The sequence below is a fragment of the Xiphophorus couchianus genome, chromosome 6 (assembly GCF_001444195.1).
Source record: "Xiphophorus couchianus chromosome 6, X_couchianus-1.0, whole genome shotgun sequence".
Taxonomy (NCBI): domain Eukaryota; kingdom Metazoa; phylum Chordata; class Actinopteri; order Cyprinodontiformes; family Poeciliidae; genus Xiphophorus; species Xiphophorus couchianus.
Window position 1 is genome coordinate 14,085,677 of NC_040233.1, and position 16,936 is coordinate 14,102,612.

Genomic DNA, 16,936 nt, shown 5'->3' on the forward strand with positions numbered 1-16,936 from the left:
TGGTTTCTTATTAATTTGTGCCCAGATCCATCCCCAGGTCATTGTGCTTTTAATGCAGGAATTTATTCACAGGATGGATACTGAAAGATGTGAAAATCCATTAAGTGGTTTCATTTAAAAACTCATTGAAATAGTAAATACTTTAATTCTTAAAATCCATCACAAGATTGCATGGTTTCAGTATTGTTTAATGGTAAAACTAAAGTTTTCTGCAATTAGGATTTCTTTTGAGAGAGTAAATTTTTTAAAGCTCTCAAAGAATCTGAGAAAAAATTGTCAATTTAATTACATAAACTCACTGAACACTTTATTAGGTACGTTTTAATTTTACTTTGACAAAAATAGTGAATCAGCCATTCACATGGCATAAGCTTGATGGAAACGACTTGCTACCATAAACAGTTCAAGAGAAGCACTTGAATCAGGAAAGAAATGTTTTTTCTTCCCTGATTCAATACCAACTGAGTTGGTATTGCAAGTGGTTTGCATTAAGGAATATACCAGAACATTAAAGCAGGGAGATATTATGAAACAAACAGATTTCCATTCCACAACAGAAAGATTAACAATTTAGATGTTCACAGTAGCAGGTCAGCCATGTCAAACCTTCAGTCACTTCAAGGTATTTGGCCCTGAAGTTGCAAAGAATAAGCACAGACAGATCTGCAACTTCGTGTGTGGGTACAATTGAACCTAATCCAACATCAATAGAGGTGCCGTGTTAAAGGGAATGTCAAGGTGAAAAGGAAAAGTCTGAGGCACGCAAAAAAAACAACAACCCCGCAGTGTGTTATAGGGTGTGTGCAATAAAAGGTGTTCTTTGTCTTTTGCTTTGAGTTGTATTAGGGGTATTAACTAACAGCTACTGCATGGAAAGGGGTAGACTCACTTATTTTTTCAAAAAAGCAAAAAAAACTTCATGATTCTGCCTTGTGGAATACCACAAGGTATAAATTCATTCCCTGCAATTAATTCTAATTGTCATTAGACAAAATTAGTTCAAAATATGCCCTTTTTATCCCTTTAAAGCTGTTTATGTCCCTGTATTTTAACCTTTTGCAAAATTTCCACTGAAGCACATTGCCCTTTTGAAGTAAAACCACCAAAACAGAGTATCTTTCAAGCATGATTAGATTTCTCAGCTTTTAGCAATAGGCTACTTTTGCATTGGTTGTGCCATGACGGTGAAAACATCACTCAATATTGAAAACACAGTGATAGAAAGGGAAAGAACAGTAAAAAGTACTGTTAGCCAGTGGAATTGACCTCTGTTTGTTTTGTTTCTTTTTTAGTCCTCACACCTCAGGGTCTGAGGTTGGTCCAAGTGACGGATGTTTCTCTCCTGGTGGAGTGGGAGTCTGTCCAAGGGGCAGAGTATTACATGCTGACTTATCACCCCAAATTTGATGAGGGTGCCATAGAGGAGGTACGTCTTTATTGTGGCTTCTTTTCTTGTTTCATATCAAACTACACCGTGTTCCAAATTATTATGCAAGTGATATTTTCTCAGATTTTCTTAAATGGTTAATGCAAATGATGGTCAGTATAATTTTCAAGTCATGAACTATTACAGTATAAATCAAATTTTACTGATCAAAGCTCCCCATGAGAACAGTATTTGTTTCAAAAATAAAAAACTCAAAATGCACTGTTCTAAATTATTATGCACAGCAGATTTTCTAAACATTTTATGACTCATTTAATGTTTTCACACCTTGTCATAAGTAGATTTCCTTTAGCTCACCAGACAAACTAATCAACCCAGCTCTCTGAAATTAATTATAGTGATTCAAAGAGCCCTGACACACAATCCCATCTATAAATTTAATAGCACAATAAAAAATGTAATCTTTATGACACTTAAATCCAATCTGCATAATAATTTGGAACACGGTGTAAACTCTATCTTCCTGCATTGATTCCAAGCCTCCTTTTCTGTAACTGTATCTCAGGTTCGGATTTCCAACTCAGAGAATTCCTACCGCATTACGGGACTCACACCTGGTGTTACCTACATGGTCCAAGTCTATGCTGTCATCAAAAAGATTCAGAGTGAGGCCGATATGATTGAAGCCACCACAGGTGAGATTGACATTTACTATATATACAACTATAGCTATTTTTAAAATCCAGAAGTGTCTACACAATATTTTTTTGTGTGCTTTTTTTTCCACACTGTCAAAATTTTACACACTCACTAATTAAATGTTCCTTACCAAAGTGCACCTTGGTTATATGTTTGTTGTCAGCCATTAATAAGCTTTTTGCATCATTTTGGCTGGTTATGTGACTCTTAGTGTTTTTTTTTTTTTTTTCATAATTGCTAGATTTTATTTCTGCTTTTGGTCAAAGCTTATACATTTTTAAAAGGGTTGAAGTGGAGGTTTTAAATGCTTTGGCCTGCTTTCTCATTCAAAATCTGGATCTGTGTTTGGGATCGTTTTCCTATTTGAAAATTCAATTGTACCAAAATTTCAATAGTCTGACCCAAAAAAGACTTGAAGAACCACCCTGGAACAATAGAATGAAGCTAGGAAATCCTGGAACGACAGTATGAATGTCTAGAGGGAGACTCGGTGTGCTGATCAAGATAAACCCACCTGATTCAAAATGGATACCTTCAACCTCTGCTGAAATTCCTGGCTACTTGCATTTGCAAACAGACATTTTATGTTCAGATGAGACAAAAAAGTTGAAACAATGAAAAACATTAATGCTATTTATATTTAGATTAATCAACTTGATAGTTGAAAAGTGGGCTGAAATGTGTGTCCCGTCAGGGCACTGACGAATCAGAAATGGGGTTGGAATTGATAAAGCTGGTTAATAATTAGTAAGAAAAGCTTTACTGTGTGGGTTAGAGAAAATCCACAATGAAATCAAGTTTGTGCTCACAATTCTCGCTTTTAAAAATCATGGACATTACCAACCCGGTTGAACAATCTCTGCAAACAAATCATCAAAAACTCCAAAGTGCTGTGACATTATTGCCTGTGATAAGTTTACATAAATTTAGGACTAGAACTGCAACAATAAATGCTATTTTAAAAATTTTAAGTTTGAAATCTTGAAATGCTAATAAGTCTGACTTTTACCAGTTTCAAAACTTTGTGATGGTAAAAACGATATAAATAAATTGCATACATGTCAAACTCTTACATATAGATAAATAAATATATGCTGTAGATTTAGTAGGTCTTTTTTTCTGTCATCTTTTACTTATCAAGCTCCATATTTTGTGTTTTAAAGCAAGTTTGAAATTACTAAGTGTTTCATTAGGCCCTGGCATGTTAGGCATTACATTTTATGGTAATTCCAAGGAAACTGTTGCATGGATGTATTTACCATAAACTGCCACTCACAGATGTGGTAGGAGACAGATGTGATGAGGAAGGGATTTCTTGTCTGGATTTATGTGGTTAATGAGAAGGAAGGAGATGAGTTGGATTATGCTGTGTGGTTCGGCTGGTTTGCTGGGAAAAAAAGCACCATACTTCAGGGCTTTATCCACTCGAAAACACCGCATCATCTGGCCTGTTGCTGTGTGAGGAGACACAATGTGTGGCAGACCTTGCGCGGGTTACATACTTTTCATTTCAACTTCAAACGATGGTCTACTTAAAAGGAGGGTTTAAGTGAATATTTTTCCATTTCCTTTTGAAAAAACAAACAAAAAAGGGAAAAAAACAGACATAAACTATGCTAACCGTTTTCATTTGTTTTGTTTTATGTTTATAATATCTTTTCTCACCATATGTTATAAATCCAGAGGTATGTCCTTGCCATGGGAAAAAATCTCTATTGTCATTTGGTTCCCATCTGTAAATGAAATTATTTCTTATCCCTGTTTTATGAAAAAGGTGTGCAAAAGTCTTAGTCTTTGTCTGGGTGTAATTTCACACTATAGACGATGGGGTTATAAGAACTGTATGAAAACAAAACAAAAAAAAACAACAACAAACAATGCTCTTATTACATCCATGCTACTTATTTTAAATATATTGTACCTAGGCCCATCACAATAACATTTATGGGACAATAAATTGTCCCAGATGTTATTGAGATAAATGATAATATCGTTATGTTAGGACTATTTTCAAGTAATATAATATTAATTGTAAAATAATGCAAGCAAAAACACATTCTCAAAGATCAATAAATTTTAAATTCTAATGAATATTTAACACTGGAACTGGAAGACATTTTAAATATCAAAAATAAATAAACAAAACTATAAAAACAAATAAAATTAATTATGAAACCTCTGTAAACAAAATTGTTTTTCAAAAAAGGGCTAGTTGAGACCAACGCACCAATCTGAAGACTTTAATCATCCAGTTTTTCTTAGAAGACAACAGAAAAGAGAAAAATGATAAATACATAATAAATATCAGTTTTTTGCAATCACTAATCAAGACTAGAATCATTGGATCACAATCACTAGTCTGTTTCTCTGTTTCTACCTAGTTCAATCCAAAAATTTATTTTATTGCCTTCAAACCTGAAGCTGATTGCCATTTAAAACTATGTGATACAAATAACTTTTTGTAACTTTTCTAACTTCACCAAATGAATTCTGTAGATTTTTGATATCTGAAAGTTTCTCAAAGAAATGTATCTTTCTTCTAACCTGTGTGAAAATCATTCAGTCCATTGTAAAGACATTGACGATATGACCAGTCTGTTCATGTTGAGTTTTAAGCTAAGCTTTTGAACAAACCCTTCACACCCTTTGGCCATGAAATGTTTTTTTTTCAGGGGTCACATAGCAGGTTTAATTTAAGTTACTTAAGATAATTGCTGGGTGGTTTATAAAAGTTGTGTTAAATGAGGAAATTATCCTCTTTTTTTTTCTCACCCTAACCCTTAACTATCGTCACATAACTGTGCCATCCATACCTTTGCTGTACTTTTATATATTTCAAATATAATTCATAAAATGATTGAGCTTTTTAAATGGAAAAAGTGCCAATTTTAAAAAGATTATTTAACATATAACAAGACATTTTAACATGTTGTAAATGAAATAATCTGTCAATGGAATAAGTAGCTTTTCATCTATTTTAGGAATTATTAACTTAAATCAAGCTTGTATTCCTTGCTGAAAAGTTACTTGTAAGTTAGTTTTGTCTTATTTAAAGTGCACTAAAATATTTGCACTAGAAAGTAGGCCAAAAATACTTAGTAAGATTTTGTGTCACATGTTCAGGATTCATCAACTAGCAATCAGCATCAACTACAACTGGGGACTGACCAGAGCACATGCATTCGATTACTCTTTGCGTAATGAAGACTTTTGTTAGAGAGGCTCTTGACTGCACAACCAGTTCTATCAAATGTTGTATACTTTCCAGATGTCTCAACTGTTGATGATATGCAAGTCATTGGCCAGACAGAGGTTTCCATCCAAGTGGACTGGAAGAACCCGCAGGCAGAAGTGGATTACTTCAGACTGACACATACTGACCCGTCAGGACAGGAGGAGGAGCTGAATGTTCAGAAGAGTCAAGAAGCACGCACCAAGCACACTATTGTGGGTAAGTCATATCGAGAGTGTGAGCTTAATTTGAAGACACAATGCTGAATACTCTCAAAGTGAGGCGTTAAAGCTGTGCCAATATTACATTGCTTAAAAATATAGTCTGACTACTTAACTTTTAAATCTCTTGTGGCTTAAATTTCAACCCATTACCTTGGAATTATTGTTTAGAAAATGGCAAAAGTGAAGGTTTCTTAAAAACTATAGGCATATTATGATGAATGACACAGTTTTATCTATCAATATCTACAAAAATACAAAATGAAAAGTTAAGTTCAAAATTGCTCTTAAAATTTGGATTCAATCAAAATTTGATAGTCAGTATAAAGGATATCAAACAGAAGACCAGACAATGTAAACAGTATAGGACCAAGAATCGCATTTATTTTATCTTATTTTCTGCACTTTATTCCAATATGGTGTGTCAATAATGACATCTATAATAATAATAATAATAATAATAATAGCTACTATTATTGTTATTATTATTACTGGAATGTGTAGTACTGACACCAAGTCAAAATGGTAGATAATGACATTAAATGGGTTCAGTGATTGTGGCTTTTAAATCCTTAAACATCTTTATTCTTAGCATCTTGTTTGCACATTTTTTGGGTGTGATTCAGACATGCAAGACACCATTAAAGAAATCAAACGCTTTCCATTTTAGTTTGTAAATAATGATAAAAGAAAATCTGCCTTTTTGCAGGTCTGTATCCCGGAACAGAGTATCAAATTTCTGTGCAGTCCATCAAAGGGAACACCAAAGGAAAAGCTTCTTTTGCAACTGGTGTCACAGGTCAGAAAACGCATCAGCATTCATGAGCAGCTTGACTTGATATGACCTTTTGGTATTACCAGAGAGCAGACAGTGAACCCAGTGGTCCTGAAATTGACTTCTTTCTGGCACCATTTTCATTGGGAATGCATTTCTGAAAGATTGGAGACAGAGTAGATGACTGTATGAAGATTGCACTTTAAATGATAAATGATACGTCCAGGACATGTGGTATTGAGATGCATCGCAGAAACAAAAAGCATAACCGCATTCCCTTTAGTGTTCAGTAGCGTGCAGTCAAAGACAACACGTCATTCTTCTCAGGACATCTGTAATTCACCAGAGGTCAGGGCCTAAAAGGAGCAACACTTAATCAATCATACATCATTCTGATGAACCAGATGATACAACCTGCTATTAGCTTCCACACTCAGCCAGTAATAACAATATAATGAATTTGGCCATTAGGAAGTACAATTATGGGTTAGTGATAGAGAGCTGGAATTTACTACCTAATCATCTGGACAAGCTGTAATGGTTGTGGTGAGCTCGGTCACTGAAAAGAAACACGATATGAATGTAGAGACCAAAAGATGTTCCCTGATGGTTGAGGTGAGGGGGTCTGTGATTTACAGATACCATCTGGTATTCCTGTATTTAAGCATGTTGTTCTGCTTGTGTTGAGTGGTTTTAGTACGTGAGGAGGAATTTATTTTTTATCTTCACTTTAACAACTGCTCTTGACATTCAGCATGGTCTAAACACAGCACGACAGATCTCCGGTTATTCTCATTATTCTCTTTTTCTGTCTCGTACTCCTCCTCCAGCTTCTCTATCAACCACCTTCTGAGCTTACTTGGTTGGAAAAAAAAATACAGAAAAGCAGTCTCCACATTGATGTCTCTTCATTTCTCAAACTCTGCAGCAGCCGATTTAATGATTTTTAGTCATCTGGCTTAGCAGCGTGTTTTAAAGACTTCCTTCTCATCTTATGAAGCCAGACAGATACTCATGGATTCCTGTCTTTGCTGATGTTTTTTTTTTCCTCCTCCAGTGAGAATGTGCCACTTACATGTGCAGTAATTGAGTGCACATGTGAGTGCAAACGCTCTAATCTACAGCAGACAGGCAGTGGCTTGTCTTCACTCCAGTAGCCACAATCTTTCATTTTAGGTGTAACACGAACAGGCTTAGGAGTGATTGAAGAGAATAGTCCTCAGCTGTGTTTGTCAGAGCTGTTGCAGTTAGTTCATGATGACTGGCATTGCGCAAAAGGAGAACTAACCTTTTATCTCGGTAAACATGCTGTTCATCTCCAGACAGCAAGATTATTCAATAATGAGAGATAAAAGAAGTATAAAGGAGGAAATATTTTTTCAAGCAAGCACAAATATTTCAAATAATGTGAGTCGGTAAGTGACGCAATGAAAGTATTTGAAGATGTGATAAAAATGTTGAGGCAGTGATTGATCAATACGTATATGATGATAAGCCAAAATATACAAGGAGGTGAGCTAAAGAAGGAATCTGAGGAGGAACCCAAGAATAATGGGTCTCCGAAAAGCATTTTTCTGCGCCATTATATCACTAAATAATGAATTACAGTCTAATTGTCTCAGTAGTATAAAAGCTGAGGTTTGTTCTAAGTTGATGTTGATGTTTCCCATAACCGAAGCCTCTCAGAGGAAATATTTTCCCCATATTTCATCTTCCCTTTCACCATCTGCCTTGTGTTTCCCTGATTTTCCTCTCTTGATCCCTTCCAGACTCTTTCATTGAGACTCTTCAAATATCCCCCAAAAGACCTCAGAGCATATTTTATAATATGGCTGAAATATTCAAGGAAAAATCAATTTATTTCATATTTATAGAATTATATTTCACAAAAGCGATGCCTTGATGATGTCATTATTATAATCCACTTTTTTTCCACTTCAGCTCTACTTTAAATGTTATGTTTGGTTATTTATTTACTTATCCTAGTTTGTCCTTGTTTAGCATCCTCTAAGAAGAATCTAGATTTTGTACAATTTGTTTTAATTAAGTGTTCTGTTTCTTAATATGCTTGACTTTTGCATAAAAAAATGTAAAAAATCTGTTTCATATAAGCTGGTACAACTCAGCTGAACTTTGTACTTTACCTGTAGGGGGAGCTGCAGTGTGAAAAGTCTGACGAAAATCAGGATGGTTTTGTCTTTAAACTATAAAATAATTGAGGGAAACTATTTTCACACCATCAATGTATTTACATAAACATGTTCTGTTACATAATCCAATTTTATTTATTTAAAACAGAAAAAAAACAGCTATCTCTACTTCTCATAAAATAATTTTAAACCATATTAATCACATAAATTAAAATATTTTAAAACCGTATTTTTTTTAATGCCTTATTACAGAAAATTAATCTTTGGCTTGTTATTACATCCATCTGTGTCAGTTTTAAATATGTGTGTGTGTGCATATATATATATATATATATATATATATATATATATATATATATATATATATACACACACACAGAGGGAGGTAGAGGGAAAAAGAGAGTGAGTGAGAAAGAAAATTTATTAACTTTTTGTATAAAAATATGCAAACCTGCTGTTTATTTCAAATAAATTTATAGTCATCTATATATATATATATATATAGATGACTGTATATATATATATATATACTCACACAATACATAAAAAGGTATGACATAACTTTGGGATTATATTTGATTCAAGGGGCCGGCATTTTGGCACATACATTCTTGGGAAAGCATGACAAATATCTCTGATTTCCAAGAGATTCTGCTACATTGGATCCTGTAGGACATCATGTTCTTTGTCAGCTTCAATGTACAGTGAGGCTGAGAGGCTGCAGTTGATAAAATGCAGCCTGTTACTCTGAGCTGTGTGGTCAATGATTCAGCTGAACATGCCACCTATAATGGATAAGTTATTTTCCGAGTGACCGAGGCCACAATTTGTGTTGCATAGCCCCAGATGCTACACGGCCAGTGAAGTAGAACATTTGTGGTAACAAGATCCATCATACACTACAACGTAGGAACAAACAAGTCCTTGCAGCACTTGCAAAACAAAAAAGTCAGAGTAAATGCTGTATTTTCTCAGTCTGATGAGGGAAAAAATATTGTGCAGAAGAAAAAGCATGCACATTTAAATGCAACTTTTATTCAAGAGGTTGGAAACAGAACATTTTTATTTTTTCTTCAAGCTTACTGTGATGTCACTGTGCTTTTTCCACTGGCACAAATACCCACTCTGTCAGCCCACTGTGTAACTTAATATATTCTCAGAAGGTTTGTTGTTTTATTAAAGGAAACTAGAGTAAACATGTAGTTTAATGTTGCCATATTGTAGAATTGGGAAAGTCTACATTCTGTGTTTTTTTTTTTTTTGAGTGAATCCACTTATAAGGTTGTCAGCCTCTAAAGATACAAAGACAACTTAATGAGCTACACTTAGAAAACCTGACAAAAGAGAACTATTATAAAATTTCCCTATAGTTTAACTCTCTGTCAGACAGTGTGACATCAAAGACCTGAAAGTGACAGCAGAAGAGGACAGAAGAGACAAGGAGGGAATATAGAGTGAGATGGGTGCACAGTTCCTTTCTTGTTGTGGATGGACCATCAAAAAGTTTCGAGTTCCAGACTGCACACTGACAGAAAACAGAACCTTGACTGAGCCACATCCACAGACCAACAATCCCAAATGATGATTGCTTTTACATCTCTGTCCGCTTCCTCTCTTACGATGCCTCTGTGACTCTTATGTTTTATTTTCTGTCATCCTCTCTTTGTTGTTTGGCTTTTTTCACTTTGATGGAGTTTCTAAGCATAACTTACCAACTGATTCATACTCACGGACTCTGGCTGCTTCCCCCTCATCTTCCGTACATCTCCAGTGATTCTCAGAAACAAAAGCTTTATGTTTTTACATCCTCAGCAGCTCATAAGTTGGAGTTCACTGAAATGAACATGAGGATGACTGGATGGGTTGTGTGGCCCTGAAACTTCTCTGTGTCTCTTTCTTAATGCTTAAATCCTGCATTAGTAATGATCTATCCATTCAGAACCAATTCTCGACTAGTGTTTGAGAGTCTGGGCAGGCAAAAAATGGTTTTTGTTTTAATGAACCTTACCTGATGATTTTAAGGGGCTATCAGCAGTCAGAACAAACCCTGCTCTGTCGGTCTTGAACTGATGCAGCAGTGGTTAATCAAGGGAGTTATAGTTTTCCCTTAACCAGATTGACTAAATCACTGCATCTCTGAATATTTTTGTAAGTTTGTACTTGAATTTAAATTTCCCTTGAGCCAGTTTTGCAGAGACAGACACTCGGGGAAACTGGAACTCTTCAATTAAGTTCTATGTTGACATTTTGTTGCCCTTAAATATTAGACATTTTCTTTTACAAAGCAGTGAGATTGAAGACTGGCAAAAAAAAAATCCTTTTGTCCTCACACCTAAAGGATTATGGCTTTTTTCCTCAAACCTGTTATAGTTAGCTGACCATTTAGGGCATAGTCTCCATGCCTTTGGGTTAAATAAGCTATTTAAGAGGGCCTAAGATATGCATCCTTAGGCCCTCTTTGATCAAGCCATGTATGAGGGGAATAGCGATGAGGTGATACTACCATGGTTCTGAGAATCAGTGAAAAATTTGAAAAAAATAAGTCTTAGATCCACAGGATAGATACTAATCACACATCTTCCTTTTTGATGAAATTAGAGTATGACATTTTTTGCATTATGATTGCATTAGTCTTGTAGAAGTCCATCTACAAGCATAGGCAATACAGCACATAAAAAAGTCTGCATATGCCTGTGAATATTTCTACACTCTTAGAGGCATGTAAAGTGAGCTTTCAGATAAACCATATGTGGCCAAATAATCAGTGTCACACCTCTTTTTATTTTGAGCAAACATAAACTGTATTCTAGTCATTTTACTCTGTGCTTAAACTATTTTGCTTTGTACTTTTTCTTGTTCAGACATCGATGCCCCAACAAACCTTGTCACTACTGAAGTAACTGAAGACACCGCAAGTGTCTCCTGGGATAAAGCCCAGGCGGAAATCGAAGGCTACATGTTGCGCTACACTTCTGCTGAAGGCTCCAGCTCAGACATCTTTGTAGGGCGTGACAGCACCTCCTACAGGCTGGTTGGTTTGAGGCCTGGGGTCCTCCACACAGTCTACATCTGGGCCTTCAAGGGAGACAAAGTCAGTGGGAAGAGTTCAACTGAAGCCGAAACAGGTAAACATTGAGTAAGACTCCCAGGCCTCTTTTGTGAGTTTGATTTGATTTTGTGTAAGCTAACATTTAGGTTAATGCTTCTCATCTTCGGTTCACAGCTAAGGTAAGAAACAAACAAAAAACTCTTAATTTTGATTCTACATTCTGGATCATTGAAGTGTTAAAGTCTTTTCACACTGTCACCAAAATTCATAGAATGACATAAATAATGCTTTTGTGATAATAACTAAACATATAGACAAATAATCTAAGAAGTTACGTCCTGTAAAATGCATCTATGATCTTTTTTCTTTTTTAATCTTTTAGTTGCTGTATTTTCTAAAATTTTTCACCTTTTGTAGTCTTAAAAAGTCCAATAAATAGGTTTTGACATTTCACATCAACCACATTAAACTTCCCCGTCCTAACTGAAAAAGAAAGGTTCGACCTTCATCTTACAAAAAGTATTTATCATTAGATAAAGCAATTCCCTCAGCCTGTGGCTGAATGTCTATAAAATGTTTGATTTATATATATATATATATATATATATATATATATATATATATATTCCAATTTTGAAACTAACACATTCAGTTTATTATTAACCATGCTAATTTTCTTTTGAATTTTCTTCATATTCCTGCTCTATTTGATAAAGAAAAGCTTCTCCTAAGTTAAAGCTTTGGCTTAATTAGTAAATTTTCAGTGGCTGACTGGTGTCTATCTGTATTTTTCAGTAAATACATTACTCTATTTTGTGACATAAGTAAATTAATAAGGAATAGGTCAGAAATGGAGTTAAAAAGATTTACTTGCTTAGTATTTGCATGATTTTTTTAAATTAACATAGTTCATAGTATGCCCATGATATTGTTGCAAGCATAACAGTGATATGATGTCAGAGTTGGATTTCATTATTTATTTGTTTTTTTAAAAAGCGGTCCAAATTGGGTCACTTTAAAGAAAGCACAACAAATAATATCTAATGAAAAATTTTACCTGAATTCTAACACCAAGTTTGACATCATCACTACTTTTAACCTCATTAACTCATACACCTTGCTGAATCATAGATGTGTAGTTTTTATTCCACTGTTTCCTTTTTAATGATTAAAGTTATATCTACTAATTGTAACTTCCTGTGCAGAGTTGGATGCTCCTACTAACCTTTCAGTCGAAGATGAGACAGACTCCAGCTTCAGAGTTTACTGGGATCCCACCGAGGCACAAATTGATGGCTACATGCTCACCTATAGCTCCATTGATGGGTCAAGGGAGGAAACCCCAGTTGGATCTGTTAGTTCTTATGTGCTCACTGGCCTTAGGCCAGGGGTCGTCTACACTGTCTACGTCTGGGCTGTCAGGGGAAGCAAAGCCAGCAGGAAGACCTCAACACAAGCCGAGACAGGTTTCAGATCTACAACTTTCTCACTTCCACAGCAATTAATCATTTTAATGGCTTGAAGCTTATTTGTTAAACTTGAAAAACGTCTTTCCTCTAGCATGATAAATAGCTGGGTGACATGTTAAGGAAAATAATTTAAAAACAGTTATAGTGGGACGTAAGACACAAGATAGTAAAATAAAGCTTAATGTGCAGCTCAAAACAGATATGTTCATACAAACAAAAAACCTTTGTACTGATACAAATTACCTACTAAAGACTAAATGTTTCCGGCTTTAAGTCAGCTTTGATTAACAAAATTATTTCTGTTTACTTAATGCCAGAATTTTGAGTGCAATCTTTAATTAATTAATTAATTAATTAAGTTACTTTTTTTATTTAAAAGTCTAGATATATTTTCTTAGTAGTTAGCAGAATTTCCTGTATTTTGACTTTGGTTAAATTTTTTGCATAGTTTTCCTTTATCTTCTTGCAATAATCTGCTGTAATTCCAGCTGATTTATCACCAAACTGGTCCAAGTGATGACCAATTTAAAACATTGACTCTGTTATCCTTGAGCCATTTTGTGACTAATTTGAAAGAATGACTAGGACCATTTAACTTCCCGGCTGATATCTTCAAATGTTGCTTCAGTATTTCAGCATGACATTCTTTCCCCATCATGCCATCTATTTTGTGAAGTGTTATAATCTCCGCTGTAGGAAATCAACCTTAAAAACTGATGCTGCATCCTCCGTGCTTCGCAGTGAGTGTGGTGTTCACAGGCTGGCAAGTTTCTCATTTGTCCTTCATGGAGAAACATGTCAATTTTAGTTTTGTCAGACCTCTGGAAATGTTTTCAAAAAATAAGAAATTTATTGCCTTGCAAACCTGTAATACAGCTGATTATGTTGCTTTTAAATGAGTGGTTCCCCTTCCCCAGCTGATGTTTCATTTTATGTCAGTGCAGCATAATGTAGGTAATGAAACTCTTAACAGCATTAATCGGCATATGAACCTAATTTTTTGCCTTTGCTTTGGGTTAGAAATGCAAATATAACCTCGGATAGGCTGGATATTGCAACAGTGTTCATTCTTATTTGGTTGTTTATACAGATCTCAAACTTCTGTAAATTGTAGCCTCGAACAAATGTGGAGTTCCCCAGTTTTCTTCCTGATATCTTTACTTTTACAACATCACATAAGGAGGTGATGCCTTAATATACATCCCCAGCAGTGCTTTCAAATGACTCAGTTGTTGTAATCTATCAGAAGATAACAGAGTCATTATGAAACCTTTTCGGCTTTCTTAAAGAAAAGTGAACTTTGTGGATGTACATTTCTGAAATTGTTGAAAAGCAGTGAAAAAGAAATATTTTCTTTCTCATTATTCTTGCATTAGGGAGATATAAATAATTCTCCTAACAGTCCTAATACACAAGGTGTTTTATCCTGATTTAAAGTCAGACAATGAGAAAAAAAATGTCCTGCATTTCTTTCTACATTAAGTGTACATCTCTGAGTTGAACTGTATGTTCCAAGTCTCAGTTAAAAACATGAACTGAACTGGATTGAGATCTTTTGTCAGTTTGCAGTTTGTCACCCATCTATTTTATGTAGTTTGCTTTACAGAGCTGTATATTAAATCCACTACTAACATCTTCCGTTAGAGCTGGACGCCCCAGCTAACCTCGTAGCTCAAGATGAAACCGAGTCCAGCTTCAGCCTTTCCTGGGATCCAGTCCAGGCAGAAATAGATGGGTACATCCTAACCTACACCTCCCTCGATGGATCTAGTACAGAAATCTCTTTGGGCCCGGAAAGCACCTCTTATTTGCTGACTGGTTTAAGGCCTGCAGTCCTCTACACTATCTACATCAAAGCCTTGAGGGGAGACAAAACCAGCAGGACAATATCCACACAAGCTGAGACAGGTTTCAGATCCGCATCTCTTTGTTTAGAACCACGACACTTCATAATCTTAAGACTTTGTGACTAATTTCTAAAATTTACAAGCTTTTTTCTTTCTTACAGGGTAAAACTGAGATGATAACAGAATGATGGATAAAACCTATTCAATAAATTAGAATGTCATTAAAAAGTCCATTTATTTCTGGACCTTTATCACCAAGTGAAACACATTATATAGATTAATTACCGTACATACAGATGGATGTTTGAAACCCTTTATTTCTGTTAATTATGATCATTTTCCGCTAATGAAAACATCACATTTAAAGTTAGAATACTACATCAGGCCAATCTAAAAACCCCATTTAATACAGAACTGCATCCTTAATGAAGAACATGTTTAATACCTGCTTAAAGGTGGTCAATTTTTAATCTGACAAATGAGCCTCATGACAATGTATATTCTAATTTATTGAATGTATAAATTACAACATGCACTTTCAAGAATATTGTTGCCTAGTTGGATTGAGATCTTTGAAACGGTTTTATTTTTTCCACCTGCTTCTTTCATGCAGTTTGCTATATAGAAATGTGTGTTAATATCAGCTACTAACATGTTTTCCTAGAACTGGATGCTCCAGCTAACCTCATAGCCAGAGACGAAACCGAGTCCAGCTTCAGCCTTTCTTGGGATCCAATCCAAGCAGAAATAGATGGCTATATCCTTACCTACATCTTACCTGACGGCTCTAGTAAAGAGATCCTTGTGGGGCCTGATAGTGCCTCTTATGTGCTGACTGGTTTACGGCCTGCGTTCATCTACACTGTCTACATCAAAGCTGTGAGGGGAGACAAAGCCAGTAGGACAATCTCAACACAAGCTGAAACAGGTGTCGCATATCAGGCTTTGGTGAACCAATTTTCCCTTTGATTATGTCCTTGTTTGAACCATTAAGGAATTCAAATGGTCTGTAACTACATTTCTTTTAATCAGGCAACCATGTGTCCCGCTTGTAAACTCGAGAAATGTGCGACCTTAAAATGCATCACTGACCGAATCATTTATAATGTCCATAAAGTATTTTATAGTTTTCCTTTATGAATTCATCTATATTTTTTCCAACTTCCTCTTTAAGTCATGATGAGCATAACTGTACAAAAAAATAAATAAGTAAATAGTCACCATAAGTATGAATTAAGTCAAGCTTTAAAGCTGGCTCCTCCAGAGATAACGTCTACTCAGCCTCATGTACAACTTGTGTTTTTATATCTCTTCTATCCAGGACCTTGACTTCGAACCGGTTGACGTTTATCCACATGTTGGTACATATACTGTATATTTAGACCTTTCACTCTGGTACACTGAAATAAAGTCTTGACAATTACTCTGAGTCACCTAATCAAAGTAGGCAGTCCCTGTGAACTAAGACTTTATAGAAATATCTTTTCTATAAAAGTGTCTTTTGCATTCCTCTGTATTTAATTTTCTTGAGGAATTCATAGAAAAGGTGTTGCAGTTACCACTACATGTTTTTTAATGCATCTTTCTAGCACTTTTTAACTTTTGGAGATTTTAATTCCGTCCCCCCATTTTATTTATTTGTTGTTGGTTTTTTTTACAAAATAGCAAAAGTTCGATTGCATGATCGGTTTCTGGGAAAGTCTATGATTAAGTCTTGTCTCAGATTCCCACTTGTTTAGGTGTGGACTTTGTCTTTGCTCTTTCTACATGAATACACCCCAGCCTTAAGTCTTCTGCAACCTCTGGGACATACATGTATGGCTTTCTTGGACCTTGTGGACATGCACTTGCTTTTATTAAAGCTACGTTTAGCTCAGCTGAACAACCACTCTGCATTCAGTCTCTCTACAGCCTTTTAGCACTGTCTACAGTCTAATTAGAAAAGGAGTAGGAAAAAAAATAGAAAAGCGAGAAAAAAAAAAGATTTATCAAAACATTTTTTTGTGAAAAAGATTAAACAACAATTCAAGGGATCCGAACAATTTTGCATTCCTCTGTATTTAATTTTCTTGATGTATTGTATCATGTCTCCCTCATCTGATCCATG

At 35.2% G+C, this 16,936-nt stretch overlaps 1 protein-coding gene across 7 annotated transcripts in view; it reads left to right on the top strand.

The window, feature by feature from the left end:
- tnn (tenascin N) overlaps window positions 1-16,936 on the top strand; it is a 55,089-nt gene that overhangs the window by 28,981 nt on the left and 9,172 nt on the right. For 2 of the 7 annotated variants that reach the window (XM_028021376.1, XM_028021375.1), the window contains exons 5-12: window positions 1,293-1,426; window positions 1,953-2,082; window positions 5,355-5,537; window positions 6,249-6,338; window positions 11,326-11,589; window positions 12,719-12,979; window positions 14,627-14,890; window positions 15,494-15,757. In XM_028021376.1, the coding sequence (XP_027877177.1) occupies window positions 1,293-1,426; window positions 1,953-2,082; window positions 5,355-5,537; window positions 6,249-6,338; window positions 11,326-11,589; window positions 12,719-12,979; window positions 14,627-14,890; window positions 15,494-15,757 (1,590 nt within the window). The remainder of the gene's footprint in view (window positions 1-1,292; window positions 1,427-1,952; window positions 2,083-5,354; window positions 5,538-6,248; window positions 6,339-11,325; window positions 11,590-12,718; window positions 12,980-14,626; window positions 14,891-15,493; window positions 15,758-16,936) is intronic. The other 5 variants (XM_028021378.1, XM_028021377.1, XM_028021381.1 and 2 more) reach the window with 5 other exon arrangements.